Genomic DNA, 24,095 nt, shown 5'->3' with positions numbered 1-24,095 from the left:
ATACACCCCAGAGGGTAGGTGTAGAAAAACACCAGAGAGGGGGAGGAAAATTATTGAAAACACTTTGCATGCCTAAACTCATTTTCACAACAATCCATGAATATTTAAGCCAGGTAATGTGTTACCTTATGCAGGTGAATACTTCGGAGTTCAGCTGCGAATATATGCTTAATATTTTCGGTTTTCACGCGCTCAAAATGCCAAGTACTTTTTATTAAAGTTTAATACTAAGTACAGCTAAATTTGAAGAGCCGCTGTGTGGGTTTTTCCAAAGAGGCAAGTGGCGGGAGGAAATATTATAGTAGCCGGCCGACATCCGCAACTTTGTGCAATAAATTATAATTTCCGTATGCTGAGCTTCTGTGTATATATATACACATATATATATGTATATATGATTTTTTCGCACTGTGCCCTACACCTGAATGGCCAGAGATTCAGCCTCTGGGCAATGGCTCGCCTGGTCATTTCCCGATTTTATGAAGCTTATGAAAAAGAGTGGGTGGAAAGGCGAATACAACAAAAAAAATGGTGTTGTGTGGTGCATGGCTGCAAGGTGTGCGCCAATTTCCGGCGTGAGTGGGCTTGCATGAGCTTGGGCTACTTTCAAAAGTATTTAAAATGTTTGGCTAGTGGTTCGTTTTTATTATATTTTGTTTGAGCAGAAAACGCAGCATATGTTGCCAGCGGCACAGCAGCTAAATTGTTATTAATTGCTCTTGAAATCCGTTGCAGCAGCTCTTCAGCATTCATTCACCCAATTATTTAGGTATTTGCCCTCAAACAGTTTGTTAATCACTGGAGCTGCTCGTGTGTGTGCTGCTTTTGAAGTTTATTTAACTCGATGCAGCGGCAATAGGAGCACTAACACTGTCAAAGAACGCCAGCAATAGGTTAATTAAAAAACATTTCTCATACGTACTGTTGACACACAGGACTTACGCCAGAGCTTAATGCATTTGCTTTCATAATCCGGTTATTATTTATAGTAAAAGTACCTAATTTATATTTTTAATTTGACAACATAATTAACTTGCATAATACATATTTCAATTTGAGCCACGCTTCAATTTCTCTCCACTCCTTCACTACACTTACTAACATATTTCGATCCCATTTCCTATCGTGCTCCGGCATCGCGCACTTCCCATAAACGTGCTATAGATGAAATAAACGCGTGTTGTAAGTATGTGTTACATATTTAACAAACAGTATACCCGTGCAATCATTGCCAGCCAGTGTTTGGAATTTTCCTTGCTTTCCTTTTTATAGCATAATTTTTATCATCTGCTTTTATTATGACCTGTGGCCATAAAAATTCTTTCAATGGGTATTTTAGTTGTTTGGGGATGTATGTAATGAAACGATATTGAAGTAAGTTGGGCATATTTTAAGAAAAAGCTCAGCTGGCAAAGTCATGCTGCCTGCATAAGGTTGATCTATTAATCTGAGAAACTGAAGCTACAGGCGTTAAAAATTGATATGTAGGTTCTTGTAGGCTCCATATATATATGAAGAATACGACATGTGTTGGAAATTTCTATGTGCTGCCTGGTACTTGGAATAAAATTAATTCTCTACTCCATGGTATATATATGTTACATATATTATTCAGAGTACTAAGAGCTAAACATAAATAAAAAACATTTAAGAAAAAAAATATATAAATGTATGTTACTTTTACTTGTCGATTGTACCTTAGATGAAGATTCGCTTGAATAAATATATAAAGACTTAAATATTGATTTGATTGAATAAATATATATAGACCAGTTAATTTATATGCATTTAATAAAATTTTCATCTAAAGTTATTTTTATAAATCATCTTTTATATATCTATATTAAATAAACTTTATATATATTCAATAAAATCTCCATCTAAATTGACGACCGAAGAGGAAAAATAGAATACATTTATATATCTTACCTATACAAAGGGTAAGTCTTAGTCAAGCGCTCACATGTGGAGTATTCATGTTTCGTTTCTTTGTGCCCAATTTTCTGAACTACAACTCTTCTCTCTGTGTGTGTGTATGTGTGTGTCAGCGTCCTGGTCTCTGGTCGTAACTTTCGCTCTGGGCACACAACGCTTCAGTTTTGTGGCATTGCAAAATGCATTTTATACGCAATAAAAGTACACTTGCAGAGCGGTTTTACAGCTCGCCCGTTGCTGTTGGCTGTCGCTTCTTTTAGCGCAGTTTTGCCACCATAATATTTCCTACTTATAAAATAAAACCAGAAGTCAGTGGGTTTGCTCTACGCTCTGCTGTATTTGTGCTTCTTCTTTTATATTTTTTTTTTCAGAAAATTTCATGAGCTACTTAATGTTGTTGTTCAAGCGCTACTGCTGCTTTAGTTTGCTTTTTCTTTTCGTTTTACGATTTTAACAAGTTGGTTATTAAATAAATTCAAATTACGCGGGCCTCGCGTTCTTTATTGTATGCCGCCCGGTACATTATGATGTTGCAACACAAGAAAAAAGTTCAATTCATGGTTGTCAATGGCGAGCGTGCTGCCAATTTATAAACACTTCCAACAAATACTTAATCATTTCAATAGCTATCGTTTCTTTTGTTGCCTTTTTTATACCCTGAACCCATTGAAAATGGGTAAAAAGGGTATATTGTATTTGTGCAAAATGCAAATGTACGTTACAGGCAGAAGGAAGCATCTCCGACCCCATAAAGTATATATATTCTTGATTAGCATAAATAGCCGAGTCGATCTAGCCATTTCCGTCTGTCTGTCTGTCCGTCCGTCCGTCCGTCGGTCCGTATCTATGAACGCAAGGATCTCAGAACCTATAAGAGCTAGAGACTTGAAATTTTAGATGTAGGTGCTCCTAGTGCCTGCACTGATCGAGTTTGTTTCCGATAATCGATAACTTACTCCGTTTCCAAGCAATCGATCAAAATCGATATCGACATCCTGTTTTTTTCAGCAAATTGGGTAAATAATAAGAGCTAGAGCCACCAAACATGATATGTTGCTTCTAAAATATTATATATATGTCAAGTATCTTACATTTTATACCTATCGCCACCTCCCCGCTAATAAAATAACCCAACTTTTATTGCGAACCAATTTAAGCTGCAATTTAAATGCAATTGACTTCTTCAGAATACACAAATATTCTATGGTACAATAAGATATACTGTAGAAAATTTCATAAAGATCGGTTACGAAAAAAACAAAGTTATATGCAACTGCGCAATTGGATGGGGCAGCAGCTTTAAGAATTTCTGTATAAATGTACACACACATATTTATGCGCGTATGCTTCGCATTCTAACAGCACGGTAATTTCGACTGTTTTCTGTAATGCTATTTTAGTTCCTTTTTTATCATAATTGTATAAAAATTGGTGTGGCTGCTGAGTAGACGCATAGCAAGTGGTGCGGTCTGTCGCGAGTTCGAGCCGGTAGGGGGAAAGAATTTTTTTTTTTTTACTGGTGCCAACAGTAGAGTTGACAGCAAGTAACAGTTGCGAGTTCGAAAAAGAGTGTAAAAATATGCCTGTTGAAAATTGCACAATCATGTTGACTGAATATTTAACTCAGATTAATTCCTTCTTTTTATACCCTTGCAGAGGGTATTATAATTTTGTCGTGAAATGTGCAACGCATTGAAGGAGACATCTCCGACCCCATAAAGTATATATATTCTTGATCAGCATCAACAGCCGAGTAGATAGAGCCATGTCCGTCTGTCCGTCTGTCTGTTTCTATGCGAAATAGTCTCTCAGTTTTAAAGCTATCTTAATGAAATTTTGAAGAAGTCCGTCTTTCTGTTACACGCAGCACATATATCGGACCACTATATCATATAGCTGCCATAGGAACGATCGGTCGAAAATTAAGTTTTTGTATGAAAAAACATATTGTTTATCAAGATATCTTGACCAAGCTCGGCAATTATAAGTTTTAGTAAGCTCCTCATATATATGCAAAATCCTATTAAGATCGGACTACTATATCATATAGCTGCCATAGGAACGATCGGTCGAAAATTAAGTTTTTTATGAAAAAGCATTTTGTTTATCAAGATATCTTGACCAAACTCGGCATTTATTAGTTTTACTAAGGTCCTCATATATATGCAAAATCCTATTAAGATCGGACCACTATATCATATAGCTGTCATAGGAACGATCGGTCGAAAATTAAGTTTTTGTATGAAAAAACATATTGCTTATCAAGATATCTTGACCAAACTCGGCAATTATAAGTTTTAGTAAGCTCCTCATATATATGCAAAATCCTATTAAGATCGGACCACTATATCATATAGCTGCCATAGGAACGATCGGTCGACAATTAAGTTTTTGTATGAAAAAACATTTTGTTTATCAAGATATCTTGACCAAACTCGGCATTTAATATTTTCCCTGTGCTTCTTAGATACGGGCAAAGCACTATAAGCATTATGAAAAGGTTGGGTCTGCAAGCGTATTAGATCTTCGGCGTGCCGAAGATAGCATTTCTTTCTCGTTTTAAGATGGTATGAACATTTTGTAAAGTTTAAATATCGTCGAATAAACTCATAAATTTAAAAATTGTTAACTAAAATCTCCATCGTTTCTTTTGGCATTAAAACTTTACCAGAAATCGAATGATCCCAATTTTCCAACAACAAATCTCGTATAATTGAGGGGTCCTAAAATTGTATTTTTGTCCACAAGCAGAACCGCATTTGACAATCGACTGCATGAAACTTGAATTTCTTTTTGCTTGGAAAACCCGTGCACAAAAGGCAAATAAAATTAAACAGAGCGTAACATTTTGCATGCTCAATTCTTTCCTCTTAGTTTTTTTTTCTTTCGGTTCTTTTAAGGGCACTTTTATGCTCCGCCCTTTTATAAGGGGTTCCATGACAATTCGCTTGTCTAGAAATTCGTAACGCTCAATTTGGCAACAATTTATGTGAATTTCGAAAAGCCCCTACATATTTATATTTGCAGACATCGTAACTTAAATTATATTACAATTCCTTTAAAGCTAAATTTTATGATAGGTGTAAATGGAATATCAGAATTACAATCATAGTTAAACTTTTATTTCTAAACCTAATTTTTGTTAGTATGTCTTATCAGTTGCTGTGCGTTATTTAATTAATCATGCAGCAGGCGCACAAATTAAATAACATAATCAATGCTGAAAAATCGCCAAGCACATCGTTTGAAAGAGGTGTTCAGGTGGTGCAGACGGACGAAGGGGGCACAATTTCGCAATTGCGAAATGCAAATGAAAAGTAAATAATAAAATTGTTGTGCACTGCAAAATGGGAATCGGCAAATGATGTGGCCACCGTTGCATCAATGGCAACAATCAGCAAATGCAATTGACAAACGAGGTCGAGCCAAAATCACATTTAAGGCCATGCAAATGCCCAGAAGCGGTAATCAAATGTGCAGCATGTCCCATACAGACACACACAAAGGCACACCAATCCATACCCACACACACACACGCACACATACAACGTTCACCTAACTGTGTTCCCAGGTTTCAAATCGCAAATAGAGGAAGGCAGGTTTATGATTAGCTTAAAGTGAAACTGAATTCACTTTAATCAAATTTTTAAAAATAAATTCGTCTTGATTTATTTATACAAGCATATACATAGTTTTATAAAAATGTATATGCTCACATTTAAAATATAATTAATTAATCAAAAATGAACGCAAGTTAATAAAGCTTATTCATAAGATTGACTTTGCAGAATTCGCATATGAAAATCGCTTCGGGAAATTCAAAATTCGATGCATTGGCGGCGCAAAAACGAAAATTGCTTCCAAAATCCACTTTGGCATTTTGACGGGTATTTGAATCCGTAAATCGGGCCGAGCGATGAGTTTATTCAGGCCAAAGTCATAAATTGCGCAAAAATCGTGGCTTGGGCGTCGATTTGGGTTTGGGTTTGGGTTGACACGGCAGCTTCTGCAATGCTTCAGTTGGGCTATGCATGTTAAATGAAATTATTGCAGTGTTTTTTTTTTTGGTGTTCGTTTTTCTAACTGTCGCACATGGCGTATGCGTAACGTGCGCTCAATTCATCAATCAGCGCGGCATATAGTCTGAGGCACATATTACTATGTGATATATATTCTTTTTCTGGACACCAAAACAAACAAATTGACTTAGATTTACGAGTGTAAGGGTGAGAGTGCGAGTGTGTGTTTACCAGTTGACCCAGTGGGCAGCATCATTTGCAAGCAGCGACTTGGAGGATCTGTTAACAACCATATTTGCTTATATATGTTTAAAATCTTTTATTAGTGTCTTTAAGGTCAGTCCAAGAGATAAAGGGAGAAACAAAATGAAACTAAGTACCTTTATGATCTGAATGATGGGCAGGGAGGTTAAGGGGATCAAGATTGTAGAGAAAGAAAGAGAGGGAGAGATAGAGATAGAGATAGAGATAGAGATAGAGATAGAGAGAGAGAGAGAGAGAGAGATAGAGAGAGAGAGAGAGAGAGTTTCTATAAGAGACTCCAGCTGAGAGCGACGAGGAAATATAAGCACCATTGTAATAAATAAATAGGTCCAATTTCCAATTGGGACTTATAGAAGAGTTAATGAGAGTTAATTTAACCGAACATTACAGGCTTAATTTTGAGCACAAGGCGACACTTTTAAGGGCCAATCTTTTTCAATTAAATTGCTGTAAGTGTAGGCTATCAATTAGGCAAGTATCCTGTACAACTTTGGCAGCTGCTTCTCTGTCTTAATAGCAGAACGTAGTTAGCTAAACATATTATGTCTAAGTATTTATATATCAAGTATGGATTCCCTGCCGTGGCCACTTATCTAAACGTATTTGCCAAACTTTGCCTGGGCCGAAACTCCACAGTAAGCCAAGTGGTTTACGAGGCAGGCTCGTTAACGCCGGCGGCTATTTAAAATGTTGCCAACACAACTCAATTACACTGCGTCGGCATCCCCCCCACCCTTCCCCACCCTTCCCCACCCAACCAACCACCCAGCAAACGTTCTTCTTCGCTTTGCAGAGACCGAGCCAAATCTCGGGAGGCCGTCACACAAATTTACACATGAGTCGGAGTGTGAGTTTGGAGCGCTCTTCGGGCCAATTGATGGCAGTCAGTCTGGCCAGTGCCAGGTGTAGCTGTGCCGTCTGTAATTTCGTCTACTTCGGATGTGTGAGTGTGTGTGTGAGTGTGTGTGTGTATGTGTGTGTCTGTGTGTGTGTGTGTGTGTGTGTGTGTGTGTGTGTGTGTGTGTGTGTGTGTTTGTGTGCGTGTTAATTACATTTGGCTTGCATTTGTGTAAAGTTGCCCAAAATTGAATTACAAGTTTTTGCCAGCATTTAGGCAAAGTGAGTGAGTTTTTTATCCGTGTTGTTTTTGCTGGCCGATTTGGCCACACATGGCCGGGCCTGAGCACGAAAGTGCACACTTTTCAGCACGCAGTCGAGGGTTTTTGGCAACAGTTGCGCCAAGTTGTTGGCAACTGATAACTAAAACGCTTCAAAGCAGCAGTTTTTTATCTACAATTTACTGCTATTTTTTTGTTTATTTTCTTTTATTTTAAATTTATTAAAAAGTATTTAGGACGTGTCCAGCAAAAAGGTCATTTAAATCAAATCCAAATTTACGTGTTACTTAAATTTAAAATTAATTAATGTAGCTCGCTGGAGAATCATATTATTCTGGGAAAAATAAATATATTTAGAGAATAAATATATATTTGTATTTGTTTGCCAAATTTATAAGTTCAATTTCATTCGACCTAATTTCACACCTGCTGAGTTGATAGTTGTTCGATGGTCTTTGGTTCGTTTTGGCATTAATAATGCATGTCGAGAATTTCTTAAAGGAATGTTCAAGGAATCCTCAAGGAACTACAAGAGACTGTTTTCCTTATTTGCCTTCTTGTGCCAGTTCGTAATTCCATTTCGCTTTTCTTGAAAAGTCAGTCCGCCAGGCTCAAAGCTGCTAATGGAACTAGTTATTTAATGTCTTAACTTTCATAATTAGTTCCAATGCAAAAGAAGTCTCGAGTAGAGCTTGAAGTGAACTCGGTTTACGACGACGCCAATCAAAGCCAAACTGTAAGCCAATGCACCACCCGCCTCTCCACCCCCTCTGAGTCACTGCATACACTTCACTAGCCTTTGGAGTATTTCAGTTCATTGTATAGCTTACTTTACCTTATTTGGCTGCGTTTCCTGCAGGCCTCATTAACCTTTTCGCTCAGCCCATTAATTGTCTTCTTTGTTAAGCATTGCCACGCCCACCCATTACGCAGCGCTAACAAACAATTTAATCGGGACAGCAGCGGCAACAACAGCAGCAGGAGGAGGAGGAGCAAGAAATTCTCTCTGGACGCCAAGTGCAAATAATAGAAATTCATTGCCAAATTGCATAGAAAATCGTTGAGAGGACTTGTAAGGCCTTGGCGCCTCGGGCAACTTGGCAGCGCTTACCCAAGTAACTTTCTGAGGCATCGTTTTAATTACCGCAAACGGTGGCAGTAAGCGCATTACGTATACGCCACGTTGCAGCTGCCGATAGAATCGCATTTAATGCAAGTTAATTAAAATGCGTCGCCTTTTGCTTAAGTTCACACAGCTCGCTCTTTAATTAAAACTTAATTTTAGGTTGCCCTCGAACTGCATTCTATTGCAACGCCTCACGCACGTATTGCGCCCTCGATCCAATCTATATATTCTGACACGCGGGTATAGACGCCCGGCCAACCCTCCAGTCCGCAGCGATTGCCAAACGAGACGACGCCCTCCAGATACCACGCCTCCCTGTAACGCATCAGAGGTCCACCAGAATCGCCGTCGCAGCTGTCTCGCGAGAAGTCGCCGCCGGCGCACAGTTGCGAGCTGATCACATTGATTCGCCGAGTGGCGAATTTCTCCGCACAGTAATTGGGATCAGCGACGGGCACATCCAGACGTTGCTTAATATTACTCTGACGCGCTGCAAAGAGAATGAGAGAGCATAAGTGCTTTATCTTGATTTGTACTCTACGTAAACTACAAAATGCAACTTTCAATAGGAACAAAAAAATTCCCTAAAATTTGATACATTTTCCCATTTTCTTAAAGCTCGATTGTGGTTAGAATACTTTGAGCTCGAATATAAAACTCACTCAGTAGCGTGCGTCCCCAGCCGCTGACAACGAGCAGCTCCTGGTTGTTGATGGCAGCTCGAGCGTTGGCCAATGGCAGACAAACTGGTTGGATGTACTCATTGAGCTCGACAGGTGTATTCAGACGTATGAGCGCAATGTCGTGATGACGATCCCGACTGTTGCCATCGTATTGCGGATGCACGATGACCTCCTCGACGCCAACCTCCAGAACGGGCTTATTGCAGACGCCCTTCACGCAGTCCACCTCCTTGCTGAGATCATATTCGCCCAGGCGCACACGGTTGCTGCAGAGGAATTAGGATTGGGTTAATAGATGAAGAATATTGTTGAGCCACTCACAGTTGTCCCACTTCGGTCTCGATTGCGCCCGTGACGCAGTGGGCAGCGGTTAGGATATAGCGATTGTTGATCAAGCTGCCGCCACAGTTGAGAAGTGTTTGGCCATCGCCTGGTAAAGAAAAGGTTAGGTAATACAGCTAACGGTGACTACAAATGAAAGCTAATCAAAGCACTTACGACTTCTGTACTCAAGCAATGCCATCCACACAAAGTCATCTAAAGCTGTATCGTTGCCGTTGTAGACCCGGTCGACGAACGAGTTCGGGCCGCACGCAGGAGCATGCGGCAGCAGGCTGCCGCCCGACTGTCCGCCTTCTCTATTAGTGGGCGTGGTCTGGGGCCTTCTTGTTGTGGTTGTTGTTGTTGTTACCTCAACTGTTCTGCCTGTTGTTGTCTGGCGATTCGCGTAGTTCGTATCAGGCGTGCAGCACACAAATGGCCGACGACCGAATCCATTCTCGCACTGGGAATCCCGCAGGAACAGGCGCTCATCGCTGCTCAGCAAGATCTGCTGCAGCACGTTCAGCAGGCTGGGACAGTCGTAGATCGATATGCAGATGCCAGCATTTTGATTTGGATTGCGGCAATCTACAATTCAAGAATTATATTTAATAATGTTAAAAAAGAACGATTTTAAGAAAATATTTAAGTTTACAACATTTTATCGTGCAGCTCTTGATGATTAGCATATCCATATAAGGTTGAGTTTGGTAATTCAGTCAGGCTCTTGTTTTTAAAGTACAACGATGTATGACCAATTATTGGGATAGGTAAATCTGGGACTTATCCAAATGGCTCCATGGAAGAGCAATCTATTTTTAATCTCATTTTTGTACAATCCAAAGTGCAAACACAGCCAAAGGGACATGTCTTATTAATAATGTCTCTTTCGAAAATACAATCAGTTGAGAGTTGAGTACAAATAAAGGCAGTTGCATTATATTTATAAATCCAGTCGAAGTTTGTATATATAGATATAATATCAATTATGGCTAATTTTGAATGGTTTTGAAGACATTGCAATCCAGATAAATGCTCTTCTCCACTTATAGATTATTTAATTTCCAAATATTCCAAATTATTTTCTAATGTTTCAGAACTGAAAAAATAAGTTTCCAACAGCCATACAAAAAAAAAAAACAAGTAAGAGGTTCTAGTCGGGAGCTCCCGACTAGGGGATACCCTGAACCCTCTTCTTCCAACATCAAATGCATATATATATTCTATTTTAGAAGCTATATGACTCTAGCTCTTATTATTTATTATTTGTGCTGCTATTTTAATTTTTTTTATTTTGTTTTCTCATTAAGAATGAATAATTGGTGTGGCTGTTGGGTAGAGGCAGAGACAAGTAGCGCGGTCTTGTGCAAGTTCGATCCATACAAGGAAAACTATTTTTATTATTTTTTTGGCTGGTGTGGCTGATGAGTATGTGCGGCGGCAAGTAATGCGGCCAGTCACGAGTTCGAGCCCTGCCAAGGAAGTTTTTCTTTTTAATTTATCTTTATTATATAAGAGGGTTTAGGGTATTCCCTAGTCGGAAGCTTTCAAATATATAATAAAAAAATTACAACACAAATAAAGTTTATAAGCTGCATTTGAATGAAGGCATTTTTAGTCTATTTGCAAGCCAATGCTGCTAAGGCTTTTGGGTAAAAAATTTTCCTTGTTATACCAGTAGTTTATGTTAATTATGCTTAACTAAATACAGAATAATTTTTTATAAAAATATTTATTTAGCTTCTATATTAAAAACAAGATCGATCAAAGGTTTTGCAAATAAATACAGGTCGCAATCTACTTTAGAAGCAAAACAAAAATCTTGAAAAATCTATTTAAAAATATGCAAAATTCGCGCGAAGCTCTTATCAATAATTTATTTGTATAATTGGAATGTTTAATGAATATATTTAAGTCGTTTATGAATATATTCACATATAGTACATAGAAAGCAAGGCGTAAAGCACAATTAAGTTCCCATTTTCAAACATTCGCAATAATTGATATAAAAGCCAATATGCAATACATTAATGACATTTTTGTTGTTTCAATATTTTCAGCTCGCTTGTAATAAAAATGATTGTCAAATCCAAAAGTCGAATCATTAGGTTTGTCAATGAACCAGACTACGAGTCGAAAGTGAATAGCCTGTCATTCACTTTCTCAGATTCAGGGCGCCAAAGTGAGCACAGAACTCAAAGCTTATAATCAATTATAATTAATGCTTATTTGCTGATAGCCGGAGACAGGGACGGGCCCAGCCAGAGATATGGATGCGGAGATTGGGGCGGCTGTCGAGTCATAGAGTCAAGTTCACAACGTGTGATTCACTTAAAACCCGTTAATTGCGCGCATTGTACTAACTTTGTTGTGCGTAAACTGTGCGCTGCAGCAGCGCTGCGATGAGCAGAAATTCCAGAGATCTTTGAGTTGATATCATATCGGGAAATAACACTAAAGTGCAGTAATCATACGAGAATTTATATGGTTCTGTTAGACAAAAATTCACATTCGATTTATATATGCACGCGACTCGACCTTGACGCGGTCACTAATCGAGTAGAACTGATTTCAGTGACAGCTGAGGCGGATCTTTAAATAGCGCGAGAGAACTTTGTGGCAGCCGATCACTGACTGTGCTCGCTCCCAAAACTGTTGTTAAGTGTGAGAGAGCATTAAGACGGCTGTGTGAGCTTTGAGCGAGGATTTGCGTTAATGCTGCTGCTAGAGTGGGAGCTTGGGAGAGTGAGTGTTAGGCGAGAGTATGAACTGAAATGGAAGTGGAACAAGAGTGGGAGCGAGAAAAGGAGCTGAAATGAAGGCGCGCACAGTAGATTTAATGTGAGAGCGAGCGTGGGAAGAAGCTTTCAAGAGTGACTTAACGGCAGACAAGCTCAAAAGCAGCCACTGCACACAACTACAAACAAATAAGAAATATGATTAGTATTCAGATAAAAGTTTTTAAGATATTACGTTGTTTGCATAATAATGCATGCATTTTCAAATATTATGCCATTGAAAAAAGTTCAACACAGAGCAAATATTACATTAAGCAATATGCTAAGATATACTTAGTATTAATACTCAAATCCAACACTGTACACAGTTAGGAAAATCTTGTAAACAAAATAAAGTAATATATACAATTCAACTATAGACATACACACGTGACTTTATTGAAAATGGCCACAGAAGATGAGCCCGACCCACTGGCACTAGCTTATAGGGAAACAGCTTCGGTGCGCGCGAAGTCATTGTCAAAATTGTATTCTAGGGATAGTACGGCTGGACGTCGAACAACCAACGTCAATGTGCCAAATATGGATCGAAGCGCGTCGCTGAATCGATTCAAAGGCCGCCACGAGCAGGATGGCGAACGACCCAATTTTGCCAAGGGATCTCTTTTACGTTTGTCAGACCATGAGCTCAGGCAGTATCATAATGATGCCGCCGATATGCGCAGTCGTGAGCCCAGCTTTACTAAATTCATGATACCCTAGTGAGTAATCGGGGAGTTGTTGGCTATAGACTTCATTAAATATCCTCTGTATAGTGAGATGATATGCGCCAAACGGTATCAGGATTCAATCAAGGCTTACGAGGCACAACTGGTGCATGAAATCAAGCAAAATGTTAACTTCCAAGGAACTGCAGCCGATGCCTGTTATTTTATGCGGTAAGCTAGGTAGATCAACCGAAATATATGTACGGATATTTAAACATATAAACACCTACGCATATAGATGCATATCGTATACGACATTTTGGCCACCATTGCATAATATGACTGAGGTGAACCGCACGAGCAAGAATTTCTTTAAGCTTACCGAAAAGGAGAGATGGCGCCTGCAGAATATAATGGATACCGATATTACATAAATGTTAAGCCATTTTGTATTTTTTTAAGTGCAAGTATCAATAAAGAATGTGCCATAAAATATACACAAAGGTTTTTAATATTTATCACTCATACGTAGCGTGACTCCAAACAGTCAACATGTCAGCAGGGGTTTGTGGCTTGAGGGGCGCAATGAAAATATGCAATAACTGTGCTCTGATTTTAGTTCCCATCAGAATCATCTGCGTTGCTGTGGCAACTGCTGCCATTCAGTGGCTTAATATTTAAGCTTTCAGTGAGTTGCATGCCACACAAATTCCCCGAATTTTTCTTTGGTTTGTTTGTTTCTTGGGAATTATGGAATGCTCTCAAATTGCTCTTTTAATACCAAAACTAATAAGTATTTGCGTATTATCCATAAAAAGTCAAAAAATATATATTATTTAATAGCAGTCATTCGTCGAATTTCGCAATGAGTTGGTATTTCTGGATTTTTAAAATCACAGCAGAACAATTATTACGCTGAGCATGTCTATAATTGTCGGACCTTTCAGCCATAAAGCTACAGCTTACTTTCTCGTGACGTATGTCAAATGATATATTTATACTATATGTAAAACCGTTTATTTATATAGTAAAATGTGAATTAAATTCTGCCAATTACAACAGCGCAATAAAAATGTGGTCAGAGCGTTTTTCTATATGCACACCTAATATTCATATTCCAAACATGAGCTCACATAGTTGCGTATTGTGTCTATGGTGTTAATGATATAGTACAAAGCTGATAAGTCCAATAAAAGACTAAAAATGAGTCTTCGTATTTGAGCTTCATTTGCTATCAATTTCCATATAAACACAACGCATATGTTTTGCTGCTCCGAACTAACCGTATCAACTATTATGCACATGGAGTGCGTGAGAAACTAGCCCATTTGTCACCTCAATCATAGAATCGTTCCTCGCAACCGAGGGGAAATAAGACCTGACTAAGTAAGCAAATCACACACAAATTACTTAATTCATGAACCTTATTAAGTGCATGGGGCTTCAAAAAAATATTTAAAAAAATCGTTATGTAGTTTTTACATTTTCCTGTTGCCATAGAACCGAAGCATAGCGAATCGGATCATTTGGAAAGTGGTCTACCATTTCAGGCTAGGCTCTGGGTACTCTGCATAGTTTCATCACATAGCCTTTGTTAGGCAAATCCAAGAAAAAATTGTCAAGCTGCTCGGCTTGGTTTACCCTGTAACCGAAACTCACGCTGATAAAAGTTGCTAAAAGTAAAAAGTAACAGAAAATTAGCAAAAATAAAAGTAACTTAAAAGTAAAAAAAAAAAATAAAAAAAAAAAAATTGTAACCGATGAAAATTGATTGGAAATTCATTGGTGTGAATTTGTAGGCTAGGCGGACATCGTTGAGTATATATGTATATTCTTGACCAGAATTACGAGACGAGTCGATATCTGAACATGTCGATTCCAGACTTTTAAATCTAGAGAGAAATTTGTTTTGGAATATTTGTTCTGGCATGTCATAAAAAATTATATAAAATTATCGATTTGGGAAAATGGTATAAAATCGACTGCCTCCCCTTGTCACACCCAAGTGCTAAGGGATGCATCCTCAATTCTAGGCATACTTGCATATTTATATACAATCTGAATTCAGCGGAATCTCTGAAATCAACTGTTTACAGAGCAGCTCCTAGTCGAGCACCTCCTTGCGGGGCACTTCCGGCTAGAGCGCGCTTGGTTTTTGTTATTGTTCTGTTGTTGTTGGCATTGTGCTTTGCCTTTTGCCTGGCCATTCATAATTCTATGTCCGGCTTGCAGCTTAGAGCGAACACGTGACTCCACAGTTGGCCTTATACTTGAGCCTAGCCTGTATGCACTCCGACGGACACCCAGGCATCGTCCCCTCTGACACTTTGCTGTCCTGTTATGCCTGTCGCTCGCTCCAATGACATTTTGGCCATGTTTTACCTCTTGGGAGCGACCGACTGACGCGGCTATTGTCTCATTCTGTCCCGATTTGTTTTTGATGTCTATGATGTACCTTTTTTGGTTTCTGTGTGTTGGTTTAGGTCAGCGCTTTGCTATTCCATGGCTGCATTCACAAGCTTTCGGCATTCATGTCAGTTGTTTGCCGGCGCCCCGCTTGGCCCGCTCGCCCCTCTGCTGTGTTGCGGCTGATGCATTGTTTAATAAATTTTCTGCTTAGGCCAGCCGGATTTTTATTTTTTTCCCACCTAGGATACTGCTCAGCAACGGTAAAACTTGTTGGCAACTTCAGCAGTGTGGCACAAATTTCACAAAAGCCGTTGCGTCCGCTGCCGTTGCATGCTGCTTGTTGCACGACCAAGTTTGCAACGTGGCTGGACATAATGATGAAATTACAGCTGCTTTTAATTCTGATGATAGGTATCAGCGTGTTAGCTAATTTGCGTGTCGGCCATCAGCCCTTGCAGCAAACTTTATCCAAAAGTTTTAACGCCTTTTTGGGCTGATTTCATTGGCATCAGCTAAATTTAGCTGTAAACTGGTCTCATGAAAGCCATCAACTCCAGCAAAATGCGGCAAATTTAATTTGCCACTTGAGTTTAACTCAACGTTTCGTCAAGTTAGAAAATTACAATAAGGCTTTTTAAAATAAAGCTGCAGACGATCAAAGCCGAACATAATAGAAAGGAGCTTATTATCAATATATGTGGCTCTCGAGCTTAAAGAAGAGCCGCTCACGGACATTAACGCATTCACTTTGAGTATTGAGAACAATTAAAGATTTCAATTTGTAGGTAATTGAACAAAAATAAAAACTTTCGAAATTCAGTCCGAAATAAATATTCATTTGTTACCTTGGGTAAGAAATCGTCAAGGAAATATGATGCCTCACTGAAGTGGAGTGTTCGATGAAATTCTTTATGTTCGCTTATATGTAATGTTCAATGAAATATTGGCTTTTAGATGATGTTTTTATTTTAATAATCGAGCGCTGCATATCGAAATATCAAAAGCAAAGAGCTTTGGGAAGCATCGATTAGTCGATACTTGAATATTTTTGTGCATGCAGCAGATAGACCTTAGAATTATACATTTAAGACTAGGCACTGCACTGTCTGCTAACTGTCTCAAATGATGCACGCTGCCCATATCCTGCTCTTAATAGAAGACATTAAAGTTTTTGAGGGAAACCATTCTTTAGGAACCTAAGCAGTCTGGCTTGTTTGCCACAGGGGAACCTTTTTATATTGACTCCATAAAAAAGTTTCAAAATTGATTGGAACGCCTTCCAACAGAGGGCTTCTTAATACTCACTCACTAAAATGTCAAGCTCTGAAACATAGTTTACATTTATCTAAAGAATTCCAATATGCATTAACCCCTTCAATTGCAAATGTTGAAAACTTTGGAAATAACTCATAAAAACGCATTTGTATATCAATTAGCGTAGAGAAATTACTTGGAGTGGTTATAAAATCAAGCATGGCCTGGAAATCGAAAACTCACAAACATTATCTGCTAATTTGATTTAAATATGCATATTTTCTGCTTGTCAAATCGCATGCCGCATAATTACATGTGTCAATCTGATGTCAGAAAGTTCGCATAATAGTAGTTAATCACAGCTGAGAGCTGAAGAAACCTAAATTATTAAGAAATCAAGCAGCGGGCAAAGTTTTAATTAGTAAATATATTTCCAAGAAGCAGAAAAAGCAAACACACAAATTTACACGTATGACAAAAGCAATGTTTACATTAAAAACAAAACGGAAGTTCAATTTGTAACTCAATTTGTTTGCCAAGTGTGTTTTTTTCGCTGGTGTCGCATATAAATTGCGCGGAAAATGACAAAATAAAAGATGGGGAGCACAAAAAACAACATACAGAAATATTCAAATTAGCCCAGAGGACACACACACACACACACACACACACACACATGTTTATCTTGCGACCTTTTAATTTGAATTTGACCAAGAGTAGCCAGCACCCAGTGAATTAATGAACTAAAAAGAATGCAGCAAAAACCAACAGGCACCACAACCACCAAAACACCAGCCAGGGCAACGGAGCCACCGAGCCAAATCCGACTAAAACATGTTCAATTACGGAAATGCGCATTTGGTCTGACATTTTTATGGCTTACAGTGCGTATGTGCAATTTGCCGAATGCATAACTCTCAAGCATGCCGTGTGCAATTTAATTAGTGTTGCGAAACGCCAAAACAAGACCATTCTCAAGTGCCGCACAACGCCAACTTGCCACCATTTGTGGCTGCCACCGAATTTGCTAGCGGGCGCTTACCCATCTTCTCAACACTGCTATTTAAATTAAATATAAATTTGATATTCGGCTAGCCGAGAGTATATTCTCATTATTGTTTGGCTGTATGCGCAGGAGAGAGATGAAGTTTGCACAAATAATTGATGCAAAATGTGTAGCTGGATTTTTGGAGGAATTTAATATTGGGTTAATTAGCTGCATTTTGGTGAAAGTATTACATTTTAAGCGCAAAAGCAAATTGATAATCGTTGTCATAATAAGAGCGAGAGAGGAAGGAGAAAGAAGGTGACAGAGGGAAAAATACAACGCAAGTGCGCTGGATAAAAGTTTATTTGAATTCTACATTTGGTTGTATTTATATAAATGTTAAACTACGAAAAATTCATAAAATTTAAATTAAAAGGTCAAAGAGAGGTATGACAATAATTAGTTGAATCCTAAAATGTTGTTCATTGTTTATTTATAAACAATGATGAGGCCTTTGGAATGAATAATACGCATATTGGCTGAGATGTTTACCAACACTGAATTTTAAAAACAAAGGTAGTTTAAGTAAAAAATAAAATGTAGAGTATTTCGACTTCATTGTATCCACATTTTTATGTTCTACACTCTAGTTAATTTTCGCTTCTCTGAACAGCTTTAAACAGTATGCTAATTTTGTTACATTTATTAGCCAACACTGCGACTACATATGAGTTTGACTGGCGGGCAATTCGATTAGCATGTAGTATGCAGCGCCGAACAACAAGAACAACCATAGTTACAACAATAACAACACCTGCAGTGGCAATTTTACAGGCATGTCCTAATGAAAAGAGCAACTAAAACCCCATTAACCCACATTTATGCACACTTTAATGGTATGGCACTCAGCCGTCTGGCATGTGTATGTGAATGTGTTCATGTGCCTGTGTGTGTGTGTAATAACTGCAATGGGCTGCCCACTTGCGTAGTCTTGAAATGCATTTCACTATCGTCCAAGCTTTTCATTTGCCAAAGTCAAATCCCAAACAGCAAGCGCTGACTGCGACACTAGTCAGCACTGAACAACAACAAACAAAAACATTGGATGCCAAATGTTGCATGTCACACAAGCCATACGCACATGCAACCAAAGCCAGATGCAGCGTCTGCCGCATGCTTTATTAACATTTGTTGCCACAAAGCGTCACAAGTGGCAGTTGACGCTGTTTTCGTGGTGCGAGCAGTGCGGCATGCTGTATACCTAGCCCATTCTGGCCGCGCAAGCAATAGCATGCTGCACTGTTTGCACAGCTAAGAGCACAGCTGCAAGAGAGAGAGTGGCGCTTAAGAGAGCGAAAGCTCGCGAGCCGCAGCGTTCTCAGCCGAAGTGCACATCGGTTTTTGCAGCCGTTTCAGCTCAGTTTGGCTCGTCGTTCCGAGGCAAGCGCTCAACATCGGCGCAGTTAAGCATGCTACACTTTTTGCTAGCGAAAAGTTAACATTTTCCGGCACATTTTTGACGTGTCGCCATGAAAACTGAATGAAAACTCAAAGCTGCATTTGCTGATTTGCTTTGGGCCCGCCTGTGAAGCGTAAAATTGATAGTCAAAGCGGAGGGCTGCCCAGGCACAAAGTCGGACTATATAAAGACATTGACATAGTTCTGAGCATAGTTTTTCTATTTGCTTTTCCATTTTTTTTTTTCTTTTACCCTAAAGGCAACGTCAATGGCCCGGCTCAAAGTTGGGGAACGCCCAAAGTTCCACATCTAAGTCGTTCAGGTGTGCTACAAAATGCGAAACTTTGTCTGCCAGCTGCAGTTGCACTTTGAAGGGGGTTGCAATCGAAACAAAAAAAACGTGTATTTATTTATATTGATGTTCATTAGCTGGCAGTTGCCATAAAATCAATTTTATGGGTTCAACTGCATTTTAAATTATGGACGAACAAGCCAAAAGTTGCTATTGCTCTCTCTCCATTTTTGTGTTTTCTAATGAAAAATATTTTTGATTAGCTGTGCAATTTCCATTGATGTTTTAAAAAAGTTTCTGTGTCTTACATATCCTTGAGCTTTCAATTCAAGAAAATTTGAACATTGCTATTAAAATCTTTCAAATATAACGCATACGACACGTATGCCAATAAAAAGGTAAAGATATGTAAATATATTTATTTCTTCATGCGGTTCAGAGTCCAGCTGAAGGTGCAGAAATTCTGAAAGTTCTCATTAGTATTATTTCAAATCAATCTATTTTGGTAATTATATAAAAAGCGAAAAAAAGTCATAATTTTTTTGCTTTGCTAACCATTTTGGGTTCCAAGAAACTTGATGTGAACTTATCGTACAATGTTGCCTCCATTTTACTTGAAAATATTACATATATAACATCGAAAGGCCATTACGCCCGAAAACATTTTTGCTGCATGCATTGAAATTTGATAAATAGGGCTAACGAATTGTGGCAAAACATTCTCTAAGCAGCTTTGTGCGAGCGATTTGCATGCAAAATGCAAAGTAAGTGGCGAACCTTTGGACCTAACATCAAAATTAAATTAGAAAACATAAACATGCACTTTGGTGCCTTTTAACAATATTTAACTTTGCTTGAATTATGTTTGTGGCTTTTTAATAGTTAAATTTATTAGATTTTTTTTTTGTTATTGTGCTATTTTTACACAGTTTACGTCTGTGAAATCTGTGGGATGTATTTTTTCTTATTCCGACTTGCAAACACGCAAATTCCAGAAGTCATAAATTTAAAGCTTTGCTCGAAAAAAGTAGACAACTTTTTTTTTGTTTTTTCAGTTGCTACGTGCAGTTTTTCCGTTTTGGCTTCGTGACTTTTCCACATGCGTCGTCCCGTTTGCATATGGAAGAGGAAAAGCATATAGAACTGGAAATGGAGCCGACTCCTTGGGCTGGCAGCGGCTACTGGCTCCTGGCTCCGGCAATTGCCGCATATTTAGCCGCATGTTTTTGAAAACTCTATTTAATTTTTTGGGGTGGCACGTTGTGATTTTTTCTTTGCTTTATGCCTCACGTTTTGCTGCACTTCAGCTTGGTCCATGTGTTTGCCAACGATTCGCATTTTCAACTGGTTTTTCAGCTTGGCTGCCTTGGTTGTTGTTCGCTTGCGTGTCAGCTGGTGGGGTAGACTATTGGGGGTACGTCCAAACGATTTTCAGCATTTAATTTAAGTTACAGCGCAAGCTGCTGAGATTTATTACTGACCCTTAACAAGACTCCAAAGCCAGCCAAGCAGTCAGAGCTGCCTATACATTCTGTTATTCTTTTGTTTCTTTCATTTTACCTCTCTTTTCTCTTTTTTTGGTCCCCAAACTGAGCAGCGACACAGTAGACAATATGAGCGCCAGGGTCCTTTATTTTACCATTGAAAATTACACGGTTGCAATGCTGCAGAGTAAAGCGTTGCAATGAAAGGAAATACTTCTACACGGCGTCGAAAGCTGAACGCAGTGCGCAACGACAAATTAAGCTGCATTTTATGTGAATTGATTCTTTTAAGTAATTTTAAAACTATCTCCGTGCTTTTATATTATTGCGATTTAGCTTTTGGTAACGGTAGTGTATACAATAAAAATAAAAGCTTATGAAAGACTTTTGACTTTTGATGGCATTGATCTTAATTTATTATTAAGATTTATATTTAAGGATTTAAATATATTAATCATTTCTTAGTAACATATGTTTGAAAGTAACATTTAAGAGAGTCCAAATTTTTTTTCAAGTACTTAAAGTCAACAAAATTATTATTTTTCTTTTAGTTTTTTTGTTATGGAATATTAGACTTTTTGTTATATTTTTTATTATCAATTTGTTATTCATTGTTTTACTACAATGCGTATAAAATATGTTTATAAATCCAGTTTTTTTCGAACCACTTCTCATTCAATTCAGCAAACATGAATGCCCTTTTCTCAACTAACGCACCCTTGACCAAATTTGTTTGCAAGCTACCCCCAAAATAAAAAACGTAGTCCTTCTGAATAGTACAGCACTTTTGGGTGAAGCGATAGCCTGAGAGTTCCGTTCAATAAATTAAACCTAAACAATTCATTTGGTTGGAAATGGAAGGCGTGTGTGGTGCCTGGCAACATGGCCGCATATTGCTGCCACATGCCACAGTACGTAGCCCGTATATTTGCCAAGAGAGAACTTGCAACGCAGGACGTTGGCAGGACCAATCGAGCGCCTGAGGCAATAAAGCAGAAAGCGACTTCTTAGTTTGCCTGCAGCTCAACCGGAAACCACATAAATGGGGAAATGATAAAAATGCTTGCAAACATGTTGTCAAAGCGTTTGCGATAAATTGCAATGGCATTCAGATACTCCTTGCCCCGCCCACACCTCTTCACATGTGCAGGGCACTACTGCATTGAGACAATAAAATAATAATAAAACAAGTAAGAGGTTCTAGTCGGGAGCTCCCGAATAGGGGATACCCTGAACCCTCTTATTCCAACACCAAATAAATTAATAAAAAAAGTTCCCTTGGCAGGGCTCGAATTTGCAACTGACCGCATTACTTACTGTCGACTCTACTCAACAGCCACACCAGCAAAAAAAAAAAATAATAATACTTTCCCCGGTAGGGCTCGAAATTGGTTGGCAATAAAAGTTGGGTTATTAACTTGATTTATAGCTCTGGGGTGGTAGCGGGGAGGTGGCGATAGGTATGAAATGAAAGATACTTGAAATATCTATAATATTCTAGAAGCAACATATCATGTTTGGTGGCTCTAGCTCTTATTATTTACCCAATTTGCTAGAAAAAAAAACAGGACGTCGATATCGATTTTTATCGATTGCTTGGAAACGGAGTAAGTTATCAATTATCGGAAACAAACTCGATCTGCGCGGGAACTAGGAGCATCTATATCTAAAATTTCAAGTCTCTAGCTCTTATAGGTTCTGAGATCCTTTGGCTCATACATACGGACGGACGGACGGGCGGACGGACGGACAGACAGACGGACATGGCTAGATCGACTCGGCTATTGATGCTGATCAAGAATATATATACTTTATGGGGTCGGAGATGCTTCCTTCTGCGTGTTACATACATTTGGATTTTGCACAAATACAATATACCCTTATACCCTTATACAATATACCTTTAATGGGTTCAGGGTATAAAAAAATAGAACAAAATGGAGCGCTGAACAGGACAATGATGAGGAGCTGTGAGCACTGGGCTAGCCCAGCACCCGACTGTTCAATATATATATATTCAATATATATACACACAAATGCATGCATATATTAACATCGTTTCCATAGAAAAATGGAGGCCAGACACATGAAGCCCTCTCCGCGCATTTAATGAAATTGTTTTACACTCAATTGAGTTGGCCAACTATAAAAGAAATGCAAACAAAAACAAAACGAAATAAAAAAAAGGACAGCCAACTAAATGGGAATCAACATAACAACAGACCCTTTGCTTTCATGTGCGAGACAGCAAACCGAATTTAGTCAGAACATAATCTATTTTAATACAAAATGCTCGCGTTGATACGCCGCACTTGACAGTGGGAAACAATGCAGGGAATTTGCTTCAAAAATTGCCCCGAAGGAGGGATTCACACTTTAATGTGTAGAGAATATATATATGTGAATTGCTAAAGAACATACAAGGTTTCTGTATTTACAAATATTGTCTAATCTTTCGAGCTCTTAACAAAAATGTTGTATTATATATACAGATTAAGATTTTGCTTCAAGCCATAATTGCCATAATTGTAAAAATCAAAGCCTTTGTAATGAAGTTAATGATCTAGGTGTCATTCTTGATTATAAATTACGTATAATATAAATTAACAGCGAATCATTCTTCTTTGAAGTTTACTATAGTTTCTTACTGTACGCTGTCTCTTTGATGAACCCGTATATTATCAGAATATACATATTTTGAAGATATAATATTGATTCAAATTTTGATTAATTAAAAGCAAAAATTGACAATGCACGGCTTAGCTTACGCACACGCTGAAATTTTGCTGTCGACACTTCCGTCCTACAGTATTCAGGTAGTGCCAATCAGTGTTTTAGTTTAGCTTTCTACTTTCTTTACCCAGATGCGTGTCCTGATCTTAAAATTAGCTACCCACGACACGCTGCAAGCCCCACGATGAGCTTTGACTTTACCGATTATGTTGGGCGAGATGAAAGGTGGAGAGGTAGGTCACAGCGACGGGCAGGGTTATAAGCTGTTTCTACAACATTTGCTTATCTGCATGTGACTCGCTCGTGTGTGTGTGTGTGGCTAAATCTGTGTCTGGTTATGTGTAAGTATCTGTATCGCAGGATCCGTAATGCAGTAATAATCATTTGTTCGTTAGCGGAATTGCTGGGTTGACCTTGTTGTAACGTTTACAGAAATTGGTAAGATTATTTTGAATTGACTTCTCGCCCATCAAAAAGGCACACACACTGGCACAACCCAACTGGATGTTGGCCTTGTTTTGCAATGAAGTTATAAAGCGAAAATTGCTTGTCATATGCATTGCAT

At 38.5% G+C, this 24,095-nt stretch overlaps 2 protein-coding genes and 1 long non-coding RNA gene across 3 annotated transcripts; 1 reads left to right on the top strand and 2 right to left on the bottom strand.

The window, feature by feature from the left end:
- Positions 1-787: 787 nt before the first annotated feature.
- LOC115761627 lies at positions 788-2,255 on the bottom strand. The gene is made up of 4 exons (XR_004017756.1): positions 1,964-2,255; positions 1,218-1,303; positions 943-1,158; positions 788-870 (listed from the first exon to the last, which is right to left on the bottom strand). It is a non-coding gene; the product is annotated as an uncharacterized LOC115761627 (long non-coding RNA).
- A 6,317-nt stretch (positions 2,256-8,572) lies between these two features.
- Positions 8,573-12,029, bottom strand: LOC115761531 (serine protease 7). The gene is made up of 5 exons (XM_030703303.1): positions 11,831-12,029; positions 9,644-10,054; positions 9,467-9,575; positions 9,125-9,411; positions 8,573-8,952 (listed from the first exon to the last, which is right to left on the bottom strand). Exons 1-5 carry the CDS (start codon positions 11,904-11,906, stop codon positions 8,654-8,656), a joined length of 1,182 nt encoding a protein of 393 aa, XP_030559163.1. The 5' UTR covers positions 11,907-12,029; the 3' UTR covers positions 8,573-8,653.
- Positions 12,030-12,554: 525 nt separating this feature from the next.
- On the top strand, positions 12,555-13,401 carry LOC115761532. Its single transcript, XM_030703304.1, has 3 exons — positions 12,555-12,965; positions 13,020-13,142; positions 13,210-13,401. Exons 1-3 carry the CDS (start codon positions 12,649-12,651, stop codon positions 13,343-13,345), a joined length of 576 nt encoding a protein of 191 aa, XP_030559164.1. The 5' UTR covers positions 12,555-12,648; the 3' UTR covers positions 13,346-13,401.
- Positions 13,402-24,095: the final 10,694 nt, after the last annotated feature.

The sequence above is a fragment of the Drosophila novamexicana genome, unplaced genomic scaffold (genome assembly GCF_003285875.2).
Source record: "Drosophila novamexicana strain 15010-1031.04,08,12 unplaced genomic scaffold, DnovRS2.1 tig00000485-arrow-pilon, whole genome shotgun sequence".
NCBI lineage: Eukaryota > Metazoa > Arthropoda > Insecta > Diptera > Drosophilidae > Drosophila > Drosophila novamexicana.
The sequence above is the reverse complement of the archived record's forward strand: the minus strand, read 5'-3'. Positions and strand labels throughout refer to the sequence as shown.